The 14,530-nt window shown below is 38.9% G+C and overlaps 1 protein-coding gene and 1 pseudogene across 1 annotated transcript in view; both read left to right on the top strand.

Annotated features, from left to right (window-relative positions):
* The window catches only part of SAMD13 (sterile alpha motif domain containing 13), a 32,734-nt gene that overhangs the window by 15,878 nt on the left and 2,326 nt on the right, over positions 1-14,530 (top strand). Inside the window, exon 3 of the mRNA XM_026700117.2 lies at positions 718-829. Coding sequence (XP_026555902.2) covers positions 718-829 — 112 coding nt within the window. The remainder of the gene's footprint in view (positions 1-717; positions 830-14,530) is intronic.
* Positions 3,711-4,409, top strand: LOC113435997 (dnaJ homolog subfamily B member 6 pseudogene; annotated as a pseudogene).

Consider the following 14,530-nt stretch of genomic DNA (forward strand, 5'->3'; position numbering starts at 1 on the left):
TGAAAGTGCTGAGGAAGACGGGCTCCTAATAACCAGGCAACCCCCCCCCTTCTGCCTCCACACACGAAGACTCCCCCCCCCCCCCGGCTAAGCTCCAGGTTTCTCCCGCCACTTCCAAGCAGAGAAGGTCCCTCCTTATGTGGAGGCCGAAGGGTGTGTGTGTCAAGCCCAGAAAAGCTCTCACCTGCACAAACAGATTGGTTATTAGGAACCCATCTTCCTCAATGGTCTTTTGGTTTAGGCATTTGGTCTCCCCCCACCCCACCCCATGCCAAAGGAAACCCAGTCAGGTTTCTCCTTCCCTCCTACCCTTCCTCCTGCTCCCTTCCCCTCCACTCAATCCTACTTCAGGACAGGAGAGTGTGCTGGAAATGTGTGTTGGCATTTCCAACATACATTTCTCCGGCGGTCACCCACAATTCTTTGCGTTCCTCCAGGCCTGGCTTGCTGAGAGGGGAGAGCAGCCCTGAGGTAGGAATTTGGTCCAACAAATACCAAACTGACAATGGCTGTTTAGGATTTTGAGGAGGTAGGATTTAGAGTGAACTCGCTGACATACAAAGAAGGTAATTTAAAAGGTCTTTAAAAGATGGTTATATCAACAAGTAAGATGGTTTTCCCTGATGGTTTTCTTTTTCTTGAGAGAACAGTTGAGTAGCATATGTGCTAGTTTCTATGTCCATGCTCAATTTATTTGAATTTCTTAAAACTCCATAGCTTGGTAGAGAATGGAAGACCTCCTGATCCAGCTGACTGGGCAGTTACAGATGTGGTGAATTATTTCAGAACAGTGGGCTTTGAAGAACAAGCAAATGCTTTTCAAGAACAGGTAAGTCTGTTTGCACAAAGCTTTTTACTTTTAATTTCCTGCTTGGGAGATTTCAGAGTAGAGACCATTACAGGCATATTTTTGGCATTGCAAAGATCCAAGTTCAAATCTCTTAATAACATTGGGTCACCTTGGACCAGTTGTGCTAAGACCAATGTACCCCACAGGTTTGTTACGAGAGTAAAATGAAACACACACACACACACATACACACACACACACTGCCTGTACTCTGAACTCATAAATGAATAGAGCAATAATGCGATAAGTAAATAAAATAAGCACTCAATGAATGCAATTAGGAATGAATTAGTTGGCGCTTTAAAATTGAGCTACATGGTAGAAAATGAGTATGGGAATGTCAATCATCTACACAATGTTACCAAGACAATGTCTGGTCATTCCCTTGATAGACTTCCTTAGGTTGGCACCAACACATCTGAAATGAATGAAAGAAGAGGAGGTGACATGTTTTTCACTACATACAAGTAGTCTTATAACTTAGTGACTAAGTAGTCTTAGTGACTGTTCAAAGTTATGGTAGATTCCCCAGAGATACTTACAACTGAGCTCCAAAATTCTAACAGCCGGTGGGGGGTGAAGTCACATAACAACATTATAGGTGCTTCGCAACCAGCTCACATTTATGTCTATTTATAGTATCTTGTGACCATGTGACAGTGATTTACGATGTTTTTGCTGAAAAACATTGTTTACCTCAGTTTTTGGCATGAACAAACCATAGTGAATGTTTAATGATTGTGAATTTGCTTAATGATTGCCACAAAAAAGGAAATTCATGAAATTTGTTTGGTGATATGGATGATCTTTATGACTGTCATGACTTTGGACCATAATGTGTAGGCTCCATTATGGTTGTAAGTCAAGGACTATCTGTAATTGTCACTAGGTGCTATAACTATCTAATGAAAAGATGCTAATCCAGCAGCACTTATTTATTCCTCTATACTCATTATTAACTGAGTGCTCTTTTTAAGTACCCTTCAGATTTTATTGCTAAGGAAACTCAGCAAGGAAAACAGCAGGATGAGTAATGGAACTGGCATCAGCTCCAAGTTTTGAAACAGGATCCCAAAATTGGTTTCTTGACTTGTGATATCAACTTTCCAAAGATAAGGAATTGTAAATGTTCCAACCAAACCTCCAGTTTTCAGATGCTTCATATGTCCTTGTCCCATGAGGTGCAGTTGGTCCTCACTTTGCTGGGTTTTCAGAAGAATTAAGGCTTCGCACTGTCAACTAACATGAAGATCTACACGAGCGCTTGTCTTTTTAACTTTGTTTATTTTTGTATGGATTTTTATGTGAATTTTATTATTTTTTACTTGTAAATACATTCACCGCTGTATTACTCTGACTGGGGATTTTCTTTTTTAAAACAGATCAGTGAAGTTTCAACTGTTTACTACCCAGAATTACGTTAATGGGGTTGAGCGTATTTAGTGCACCTCTCTTGCAGTAATTAATCGTTGTCTTCTGTGATTAATTAAAAAAATCCATTTTTAATAACGTATTTCTTTTTATATTAGAAACTTTAAAAACTATAATGTCCATTTTTATTTTTATTTTTAAAAATCTCTTCTGATTAAATTTCAACTGACAAAATTTAGAACATAGTATTCGGAGAACTGAAGAAGCTTCTTGGATGAGAAGCAAAATATTTTCAAGGAAAAAAACAAGAAAGTCCTGTTGCCTTTTGTTAAAGCACCTTTGGGACAAACATGACTTGGATGATTGAGAATCTCTATAGACGTGACACCATAGAGTTCTTGCAATGTTTGGCTATTAAAGTTACATAAAACATGGAGGCCTTTATGTACTCTAATGGTGACAGGGCTGATATGGATTGGCACTGCTGATCTGCCCTCCACTAAGCTGGTTGAAATAAATATCTCTGAGGACAAACATTCTCCTTTAGAAACAGACTTGGAAAGCGTGATACTCATCTTACTAAAACGGCATTTGAAAGAGACTAGTTAATGGGATCAAGAGATGTCAATTCAAGATATTTATTTAAAACGGCACGCGTGCTTAATTGTTTTGTTTTCTTCAGATGTCATTTAATTTTTAAATACATAGGCAGATAAAGTTATGAAAATCAGCAAATGGAAAGATTTTTACACAAAATGGAAACATTAGCCAATCCCTGCCACCACCAAAAAGGCAAAAACTATTTATACCTGAAATATTCCTTTCAGTTAAAATCTGTGCTCCGTTCAACTTCAGATTTTCATGCCAGTGTAAAAAAGAGACTATGGAGATGAAATTTCAAATAAATTTTAATCAAAATTTGAAATTTCATCTCCATAGTCTCTTTTTTGCAGATGTGCCGTTCACTAAAATTACAAATTCAATTGCCAGAATGCTGTACCTCTGCTTGATATTTACAGCTTTGTAGGTTTTGGTAATAAACTGGGGTGAATTTGTGAAACAATATGGATCTTTTCATATCTTGTAATTGATTTGCATGTAGGATAAATTAAATCCAGCCCAGAGCCAATGGGGCTGTAGTATGCAAATGAACAAAATCTAACCGTTATTTAGCTTATCTAGTGATGATGTCACAATCTTTCACAGGGAACTGTTTGAATAATTTTGAAATCAACAGTTTTCTTCTCTGTAGCTGATTGGTTATTACCCCAGTTAAGATTACCAAAAGCCCTGACATGATACTGCATGTAGAAATATCATATATTTAACAGTATTATGGGTCAGGGGTTTCTGAGTGGATGTTTCTTTTGTTTGCTTTCAAATGTATTTTAAACTTCAACTGTGAGACTGACAGAACTCCAGAAAGGCCTCTAGATCTTGTTCAGTTACTTGTCTCAGACCAGACTATTGTTATCAACATTTCAAGAAGATGGTTAATTATTATGAGGTTTTAGGAGTATCAAGATCTGCATCTGCAGATGATATTAAAAAGGCCTACCGACAGTTGGCCTTAAAAGTACATCCTGACAAGAATCCTGGAAACCCAGAAGCAGCTGAAAAGAAATTTGTAGAGATCTCTAAAGCGTATGAGGTCTTATCTGATACTAAAAAACGAGATGCCTATGACCAATGCAGCAAAAAGAAGCTAAATGAAAAAAAACCTGCTGGAGGACAAGATAGAGTTGGAAATGTGCAGAGAACAGGCCATGGGGACAAACGATATGGGAGAAGACAGGCGGACCCTGAATTCAGCTTCTTCGGACCCGACCTGGACATAAAGATGGGTATGGGTTCCTTTTCTCAAGATATCTTTGACAATCTGTTTGAAGATTTTTCTGGGCTTCAGCTAAATCCCCGCAGAAGTAGAAGCAAAACTGACAGGAGCTTTTCGGTTTCTATCATGGGCGTCTCCCCCATTGCAGGAACTGGTTTCACTTCCTTTGGTTCTAACATCCCAGGGAGCTGCTCTCACTCCTCCATCACGTCTCTAAACAGGGGCAAAAATGGCAAATTCCGCTCCATCATCACAACCAGCAAAATTGTGGATGGCAAGAAAATCATCACAAAGAGAACAATAGTGAATGGCAAAGGAAGTGTTGAAAAAGATGAAGATCCCATCTGTCACTGAAGTGTTTTCAGGCTATTCCAGGTAAGGACAGCTGCTATGCTAGAAATTATTTTAAAACATATGTTTTGCATGTGACCAGATTGACATACATTTATTTCTTCCCAGGATTTTGGGCACTCACTTAGTTTGGCATACACATACACTAACACTTGGGAATTATGCCACCTTTTAGGACAGTCTCTTTCAAACTTGGTGACTTTTAAGTTATGTGGACTATATGAAACATCATGATTGATCACTCAATCTACCTTTATTTTGGCCCAAGACCAGCATTAGGATGGTGGGCTATAGAAAATTTAGAGAGAGAAAAAAATACAGAAATCCTAAAAGTTAGAAAATATAAAAACAAAAAAACCCTAAAAAAATAGAAAAAGCAAAACAACAAATAATCTATTATAAAGTGTGAAAGTTAATCAAAGTGATTGAGTGGTCAAAAATGTTGCTGCAGTGGTACCAGAAAGGACATTTGGAGTAGCTGGGGATTAAGAAGCTGAGATTGAGGAGAGAGAGAGGAACTTGTTCAGAAGATGGAGAAATGATCAACCTTGCCTGGGAATGCCAATCTTGCCCTTGGTGTCAGGGCTTCTTGGAGGTAGTGATAGAGATGAGCTGGATTGGCTTTAGGACTGTCCAAACAGTATTAGTGGCAGCCCTGTCTGAACCTTGTAGCTGCTGCTGGTGGGTGTTTAGCCAGAGCAGATTATATTTTCCAAGTGTTGGGAAAAACAGTAAGCAATTGGACTGGATTGATTTTAGCCATTCTGTGCGGGATTAGGCCTAAAACAAGATCATCATCAGCAAACATTGAGAGTCTGGCCTTTGTTGACTAAGCCCCAATATAGCTGTGGGTGACTGTATCTGCCAGAGTATATTATCATTTTTTTAATTGCTGACAAGAGCCTAGGGTTAGAGAGAGACTCATGTTCCTGCTTCCCAGAGTACTAATCTATTCCGGGAAAAGAGCTAATTGTGGTTTTCTGCAAGCACTGCATGATAAGGATTACTTTACTAGAGAAATTATACTGTGTTTAGAAGGCTAGAATAATGTACTGATAGGACAAGAAAAGAAGAATAAAAAAATTGGAAGAGGAAAGGATTATAAGGCTATAGAGGGAGTAAACTGAACTCTTCCTATTTGGACCTTAGTGAGAGTGGGACAGATAGGGGAATAGATAAGTCAGGTAGTTCTTGGTTAACAAGAACTAGTCAGTGACTGGTTGGAGTTACAATGGTGTTGAACAAGAAGACCTATGGCCAGTCCTCAAAGTTGTGGCCATTGCAGCGCCCCTGCAATTACAATTCAGGCACATTGCACAATTACAGCAATGGCTGCATCCCATGGTCACATGATCACCATTTGTGACATTCGCTGCTGGACTTCTACAAGCAAAGTCAGTGGGGAAGTTGGCAAAAGGTTGCAAGTGGCAATTTGTGTGTGGTACGATGTCATGCTTAATGGCCGCACAGGATTCATTTAACAATTGCAACAAAAACTGCCAGAACTACTATTGTAAGTCAGCAGAGTCACGTGACATCCCACTATGACCATTTGGCAACAAGAGTTCCTGATACTAATTACCATGTTAGCTGTGGACTACCTGTAGAAAGAGGATCCCTCTGTTGACCTAGTGATTGGCAGAATGGTTAGGTGGTGAGGTATTGGTTGTAAATTGGAGAGGATGGTGGCTGGAAGAACAGGCTGGAACTCAGTCCTAATGTAAAGAGTAGAGTGGCTGTGAATTTGAAGGACTGCTAATTTCAATGAAATTCCATTGCTAACTCTGAATAAGATTATACCCCTGGGTGCAGTTGGTCTGCAATTTGGGGGAGCTTCTGGACCTATAGCTCTTCTTGAGGCTATAGCTCAAGCTCAGACTGCCTTCTGCCAATAAGTTTGCTCACATGATATGATCCAGTAGGTCAGAGCCACTGTGTGTCCCCTCAGTAAGAGACTCACTTCCAGCGACCACACCAACCATGCCTTTTCAGTTGCCATTTTGATCTGAAATACCACTCCTCCTGATGTGGATCAAGCCTTCCTTCTAGTATTTAGGAAACTGAGAAAAATTTCCACCAAGCCAGAGTAACTGGTGCATTGTAATAGCCTCTCAGTTTTGAGATTAGGTTTCTTTTTACTATTGTTGATGTTTTTATGTATAATATTTATTCACAATAAAATTAACAACAATAAAAAGGAACATTTCTAATTACTGTTTTTCAAAGTAATCAGTTTTAATCCCCGATGTGTATTAGGGAGTTGTATGTCACTTAAGAGTTAGTAGAAGGAAATGGCTTATAAGCCCTGTGTGTAAAATTTAATAAATACACTTTATAGTGAAAATATTTGAATTAAAGTTATATACAATGGAATGTCCGAGAAATGAGCCAAGGTAATGTGGAATGTCCAAGAAATGAGCCAACATAAATTTGATATCCAGTGAAAGATGACCAGGTTCAAAATCAACCTCATTGGCATCAATGAGTGGCACTGGATTGACAACAGATATTTCTATTCTGAGGAATTAATTCAATATAAGTTATAAATGGAATGGAATTTATCACAAGCAAGAAACTTGCCTAAGCAGTGGAAAGTTTCTTAATGATTAATTATCATATTATCCAAATCTATGCCATTCAACATCACAATTGTCCAAGTTATGTCCTAGCACCTGGTGCAATAGAGCTTGAAACAGAGCTTGTATGCCAGCACAAAAAAAGTGCTAAAACAAATGCCCCCCAAAATATATTGTTTACACACTTGGTTGTTTGCAGTGCAAAAATTGGGAGCCAAGCAGAAATAGGCATCGCTGACAGCTTTAGACTTGGGAGAAGAATGATACAAGTGATAATTTGGTTCAATATTTTGCCATGAAAATTGATTTTGAATTATGAATGCCTGGTTCAAACAGCACCGATGTTGCTTATACACTTGGACAATGCCAAATAAACTGCACCATAATCACATCAACTATATTCTGTGCATCCATCGATGGTCCAGTCCAATCATTGCTGACAAGATACATCTGGATGCCAGTTGCAGTTTAGATCATGAATTGTTGATGGCTAAGATCAGAGTGAAATTATGCAACAACAAAAAGAATCTAGACATCTCCAAAATCCCTATGCAACTGAAGTAAAAAATAAGTTTGAACTGCTGGACAGCTGCTGAGAAGATGCCAGATGAACTGTGACAAGAAATTCAACTGACCATCATTGAAGCAACAGTTTGAACACATAACATGCAAGAAGCTAGAAAACCTTACTCTGTGCAACCATCCCTGGTGCCCAAAATTTGGGGGTCACTGGATTAGTCTACATAACACCCTCTAGTTTTCCACTGCTTATTATCCATGGATAGGCATCTGCTCATTCTCTTGCTCAATTCTAACAACCAAGGCTGTTGCGTATGTAGCATGCAAGCATGCACCTAAAAGGGTTATTGTTCCCAGATGTAGGAACCAAGGACATTACCTTCCAACTTTGTGAGTAATTAATTCCATCTTATTAGGATAATGGAGGATTGATGTAAGAAGAACGTGTAAGAATCCTTTCTTAATTTTTTAGCACATGGAAAATGGTAGATGTCATCATAGAATATATATCATATTCTATATCATAGAATCATAGTATAGGAAGGGATCTTGGAAGATTCCAGTCCAAGCTCCTGCACTGGGCAGGAATTCTCATACCTTTCTGGACCAATAGTTGCCTGATCTTTTCTTAAAACCTTTCAGGGATAGGGCACCTACAAATTCAGGAGGCTGGCTTTTCCTTTGTTTAATAGTTCTCATGGTCAGGAAATTCCTCCTTAGTTCAAGTTTGGATCTCTATAAAGGTTCTGCCCAGTGGTTCTTGTGTTGGGGAGAGAAAATCTACTCCCTCTTGCCTGTGATATCCTTTCATATATTGGAAAATCTCTTTCTTGACTTCCCTTAGGTTTCTTTTTATCATAAATTATCAGAGGGGTGAACCTCTCTGAGAGTGAAAATTCGCTAAAGATGGTCACACTAGAGGAGACGCCGCTTATGGCAGTGTCATTAATCACATGTCACCCAAGATCCGGACTCAACCTTTCCCAGTTCCATGCATGTAAACATCATAACATTTGAGCGAGCCTGTGATGGTTAGGAGACCAATGTCCATACAATCCCTGCAGCTCAAGCCCAAAGTCCGTAGCTCAGCGCCAGATGGTTTGTAAAGCAGTCCCCAGTTAGAAAGGATGACAGGGAGGTGCACCAAGACAGAAGGCGAAACAGCGGCCCAACGTTGAATATCGGTGACGTGGTCAGGCTGTCCGTATTTGGAGACCTTGATGTCCCTGGTCTCCCGCATTCGGTAACTGGACACTATGGAGACATCCACGACCCCGAGCTGGTTCATTGCCTCCACAAATAAATCTGGTTTAATGAATGAAGTGCCGGATATTATGCTGGGCTTGACATTTGGACGGAGGCCTTGCCATCGCAGGAATTGATCCAGGCACTGCACATCGGGCATCATGCGTCACCTCATAAACTTGCAGAACGTGGTTGATCGTCTCCAGGGCCCGGCAGGCTCCCTTACAGGTTTTGTTGGTGGTCTGGTGATCGGCACCCCACACACTCCTTGATCTCATAGGGAGTACGCCACCCCTCAACTAGATCCGCCTTAGATACAGGCAGGGGAACACTTGGGAGGGGCGTAATAGCCAATCGTGGCTGGCTGCATCGATCCTGGGGACCCCCAGCTCCCAACCGTTGAAGGATGTCAGGAGCTCAGTCTTCCACTCCTCCCGTGCCTCAGCCTTCGTTGTTACAGCAGCAGCGTTAACTCTGCATGGCCGGTTCATCCAGCACCGCAGAAGACCAAATGCATCCTGGTGCTGAACAATCTGAAACAGCGTGGTGGGATGGGATGCTCATATATCCTTTCATATATTGGGAAACTTCTTTCTTGACTTCCCTTAGGCTTCTCTTTAAGCTAAACAGTCCAAGTTCCTTTCACCGCTCTTCATAGGAGTGCTTTTCTCTGCACTCTTTGCTCAGCCTCCTTTTTGTAGTATGATGTTCAGAACTGGAGACAGTATTCCAGATGTGGTCTGACCAGTGCATCATAGAACTAACTATTACTTCCATGATCATGACACTATATCAGAGTTTGGATATATAAATTATCCTAAGTAAGATCTGTTCCTCAATGTTTTTCCTTAAATGACATGAACAGTTTTTATTGCCCCATCTATGGTATCTGTATTTGTGTTGTAACTCAGTATATCTAAATTATCCCTTTTACTACATATATTGTTTTGCTCCACCCTTTGTAATATAAAACACACAAGAGGGCCTCCAGATAACTATTAAATATTGTTTCTCATTTCATTCACCAGGAAATATCTTACCAGCTTTGGAACAAACTTGGCATTTTAAACAAGTTTCAAACTGGTTTGATATCCTAGGGTTCTCTGAAACTGTAGGCATAGTTCCCCAATTTAAAAAAAACAGGAAATTGGTTAATCAGGAGCTTCCTATTGCATGTGCCATGAAGGAAGTATCAGAGAACTTGCATGTGTGGGCAAAATGTCCATGCATATCTTCCATATTTAGGTTATTGCCTATATCTGCAAAATCTTTATAATCATTTTGTTAGATTTAGTTAATTGTATGAATTGGTTAGAAACAAGTTGTAAATACATGCTCTTGCTTAAATATTCAAGTGTTTAAAATCATTGGAAGCTTTACTATTATATTTGGAGACATCAGAAGTGTTTAGTATTTATAATGTGGCATTTTTAGTGACATTTGTTTGGAAAAGTTAATCTTTCCTGGAGCACTTCTTATAGGAGTTTGAGAACCCTGACCTAAACTCATCACAAATAAATATATGGGTTTTCAATTGCTGTTTATATAGTTACATAATTCGTTTTCTTGTTTATGACTTGGCAACTTAAAAAAATGCATCCTATTTGTTCAGCAATCTGAAAGGTCCGATAGTAGACAGGTCTCTTAATTGGCATGTCTCATTTATACATGTTATTTTATTGACTGTTTTACTGTCCAGAGTTGCTTCTTGTGAGATGGATGGCCATTTAAACATAATAAATAAATGAATGAATGAATGAATGAATGAATGAATGTATGTATGTATGTATGTATGTAGTAAATCCAGGTTTAGTTTGTCAATATTACTTTTCACATGCATGATTTTGTCATAACCTAGCACATGCTGCCAATACAGTTAATGGGAAATATTCCATAACATGTATTGATAAGATTTTGGTTGCTGAGCTTATAGTGAAAAGTTTAAGATTTGGTTGAAAACGTTTTGGTGTTACTTTTTTCCTAATTGTTTGCAATAAATATTAGCTAAATGGAATTTCAGAAGGACAGAAATTGGCCAGTGATTAATCTTTGACACACCCAATTTCATAGGTTAGCTTTATTAATTAGACTTTATTATTTTTGTTAAGACCTATGCCTGTTGAATCTGATAAACTACAGAAGTCCTTTGAAATCTGATCATTTCTAGAAGTTTGGAATTGCTAATATCCGTGAGTGGAAATTTTAGGAGTTCTGGATCCAAAATTTTTCATGGCATTGCATTCAGGATGACTGTAATATAGAATTACCATGAATTAGGACTGTCATATTTGGCTGCAGAAATGCAGACAATCACTACAAAACAATAAAGAATTATAATAGAGGTAGTCTCCCTTGCTGACTGGTTTGTTCACTGACTATTTGAAGTTATGACAATGCTGAAGAAATAACTTTATAATTAATGCCTACATTTACAACCTTGCAGCATCCCTCAATCATGTGATTGCCAGTATGCGTTGTCCTGTGCCTGATCTGTCATTTCCCCCTTTTTCTCACACAGTGGACAATACACATCAATAGCAACATAATGGTGCTGACAGCCCTGAGCATGCTACACAAACAGCCTGGTGTTTTCCTCATTCTGTGTCTGCTTACTCTCTTGTAATTGCTTCCTGTTCAATGAAAGTAAATACAAACATTAATTTCTTCCTCGTTAATTATCCCAGCATTGTAGGGAGCATTCCAAAGGGTGGGGAAGAAGGCAAACAAAAGTAGAATATGTATTGATTAATCTTCTGCTGAGAATACTGTGGGTAGCCAAAATCATGAATCCAAGAGCAAATCAATTCTGAATTCTAACTCAAGACACTGGTACTAGGGCTGGGCACAATTTATTTGACAAATTCCTAATGCTGGGAGAGGTAGAAGGGAAGATAAGGCAACCACCAGCAGCTAGGTAGATAGATTCAATTAGAATGGCATTGGGAGTCCTGAGAGACCATGTTGGAATAGATTATCCTGATAAAGGTTTATCTTTGTTAAGAGTAAATACAAACTGGATGGTATATCATTAATTTAGGAACAGTACAGACCCATACTTGACTACTGAATGCAGATAATCCTTGTTTAATCATGCAGTAACTTTGCAAGCCATGTCCGCAATTACATCCTTTGCAACATCGGTCTCTATGTAATGTGTTTGCAATTGCAGTCAATAAGTACACATCCTATGCTTGATCCTTTTTTGACCTCTCCTACCCCAATGTGGCGAATTTGGTCTGGATTTCCAGGAGAGGGGGGAGCTGCTTCCCAGAAGACAAAGAGTCAATGGAGCTTGGAAAACTTGGTTGACAGGTTAAAATGGCTCCTCTCTAACAGTTCCCAGAGTATATAGTTATTCAGATAGTTGCTTTGGTTTGGCAAGATTATGCCCACAATGAAGAAGAATAAAGAAACTGCTCAGAGATAACTCCACATGTCATTCTTGAGGCCTGACACATACAGAACAAAGAGATTGCTTAAACAACCTATCTCTTCCTGAGAAGCTTTTCTCTGAAGCATAATATGTCCCTAAAAAGTGCAAACCACAAATTAAAAAGCTCAGCTTTGTCACATTAATTACTTTGATTAGAATCTTCCTGTCAGCTTACAGCTGTTGCCTGAAATGGACAAGACCTTAATTAGTTTCACACTAAAGGCTTTCTTTCAACTCCTAAGTAGCTCATGGCAAGCATACTAGGCAAACAGTTGTTGTTAGCGCATTCCTTTCTGTGTGTATTGCCCATCATGTACCACTGGTAGGGTGTGTCATTTAAAGGTGTGAAAATTAATTATTGCATTTTTTTTTCAGTGAGGGTTCTAAAAATGTGTTTTTACTCCAAGAATTCAAATCTGCAGTATTTTTTTGCAATTGCATAATGTTTATTTTGATCTGGTAGATCCATGTCTGATCATATTCCCCACCAACACTGTTAACTTTATTTTCTTTATTATTATACCTTGTGCTACAAAAATTAAAGGTTTTTTTCTGCATGAATCTTAATCTAGCTAAGCAAAAAATAACCCACGGAATCATAAACTAACATCAGAAAGCAATTATCTGAGTTACAAAAATCTTTAAGTGAGTTTCATCAAGTTTTGTTTTGATTTGTTCTTCGGCATCAGCTGCTGACTTGCTTCTTGGCCTTTGATATAACCCTCACATTTCTCATGTGTATACACTCTGCTTGCTGCCTCTGTGACCTGTTTCACACGTCTCTCTATTTATTGGGTATGACAAGGCCACTGTGGTACTTGCACTGGTTCATCAATAAACTTTATTTCCACTGTAGTCAGTTTGCACGTCAAAGGTGGCTCATATACACCTTCAGACCAGTCAATTGGCTCCGACAGAGTGGATGCTCTGGTTTGACCTGTACCCAGTGCATGGCACCACCTTCATAACTAGTATTAACATTTGTAGAATCTCCTTCAGTGGCCTTCAAGCTTTTGTCAATGCCTTTCTTCTTCATGATTATCTGCAATCACTTGAACAGGTTTTCCTGTTTTTGAGCCTTTCTCTGGAGTGAAATGATAAAGATATCTTCTACCCAGCGCATTGCACACAGAATAATGTTCTTTGATGGTACTGAGGAATTGCTGATCTGAATTGTTTGCTTGGGAATTGCTGGTCTGAAAAGTTATGATAATTTTGTAGTTATTTACCAAGCACATCTAAATTATATTAAAGTAATCAAAATACCTTTACAATCTCCAAGGCATGTCACAACTTTTGAGCACCCCTAATGTTTGCAAATTGAAAGCTAAAAAATTTAACATGCCCTGATTAGCTTAGTTTTTTTTAATCCCTTCCTCTCCAATGAATGTAAATACAAACATTAATTCTCTTACTGCTAATTATTCCATCACTGGGGTGAGCATTCCAAAAAGTGGGGGAAAGGGTTATAAGAGTTGCCCTTTTACTCAGCTTCCTCATGAGACAGGTTCCAGAAACCCTCCTCACTATTTGGATTCCCTTAGTTGTTTGGAGTGGTAACCTTCCAGTACTGTGACATAAAGGAAAGCTGAAGTAAAATTACAGTTCAGACAGCCCCAATTGTAATCACTAAATGAGGATTACCTGTATGCAACACATATAATAGGGCTCTATTTCATTATATTCAATTAATAGGAAAAATGCTTCACTTTAGAGTTGCATCATACTTTCTCCATAGACTGCTTTCTTTTGCAACTTTCTGAAATGATCCCAGGACTGCAGATTTGCAGAGGTTCATATTCATCTCAAATAAGTGCTGAAAGAAGCAGGAATCTCTGCTGAGAGCCCACACTGCCGGGAATGTGGTAAGGATTTGTAATGGAATACATGGCTAACCTTGAGGAAAAAGGAGAAGAGATGCTGCTTAGGAAATCATCAGAAAAAGAGAGGCAGGAACCTGCAGTCGGTAAACAAGTCAAAGAGAAAACCTGCTCTAATGGATCTAGGAGTTAAAAGTGGCCAGCAGGAAGTTTGTACCTTCAGACTTATAAGTTAACGTAACCTTGTTTACCAGTGGTGGGATTCAAATAAGTTAACAACCGGTTCTCCGCTCTAATGATTTCTTCCAACAACCAGTTCACCAAACTGCTCAGAAAGTTAACAACCGGTTCTCCCGAAGTGGTGTAAATTGGCTGAACCCCACCACTGGATTTAGCTCATTTGGTCTTGTTCCATGTCTACTTTATCCAGGAGGGCTGACAAGACTTTGTTTTTTAAAAAATATTTTTTGAATTTTTAATTTTTTTAAAAATGAAAACAAAAAACCCCGTGATATTGTATATTTTTAAAGG

The sequence above is a fragment of the Pseudonaja textilis genome, chromosome 3, assembly GCF_049901715.1.
Source record: "Pseudonaja textilis isolate UNSWEBS1 chromosome 3, rPseTex1.2, whole genome shotgun sequence".
NCBI lineage: Eukaryota > Metazoa > Chordata > Lepidosauria > Squamata > Elapidae > Pseudonaja > Pseudonaja textilis.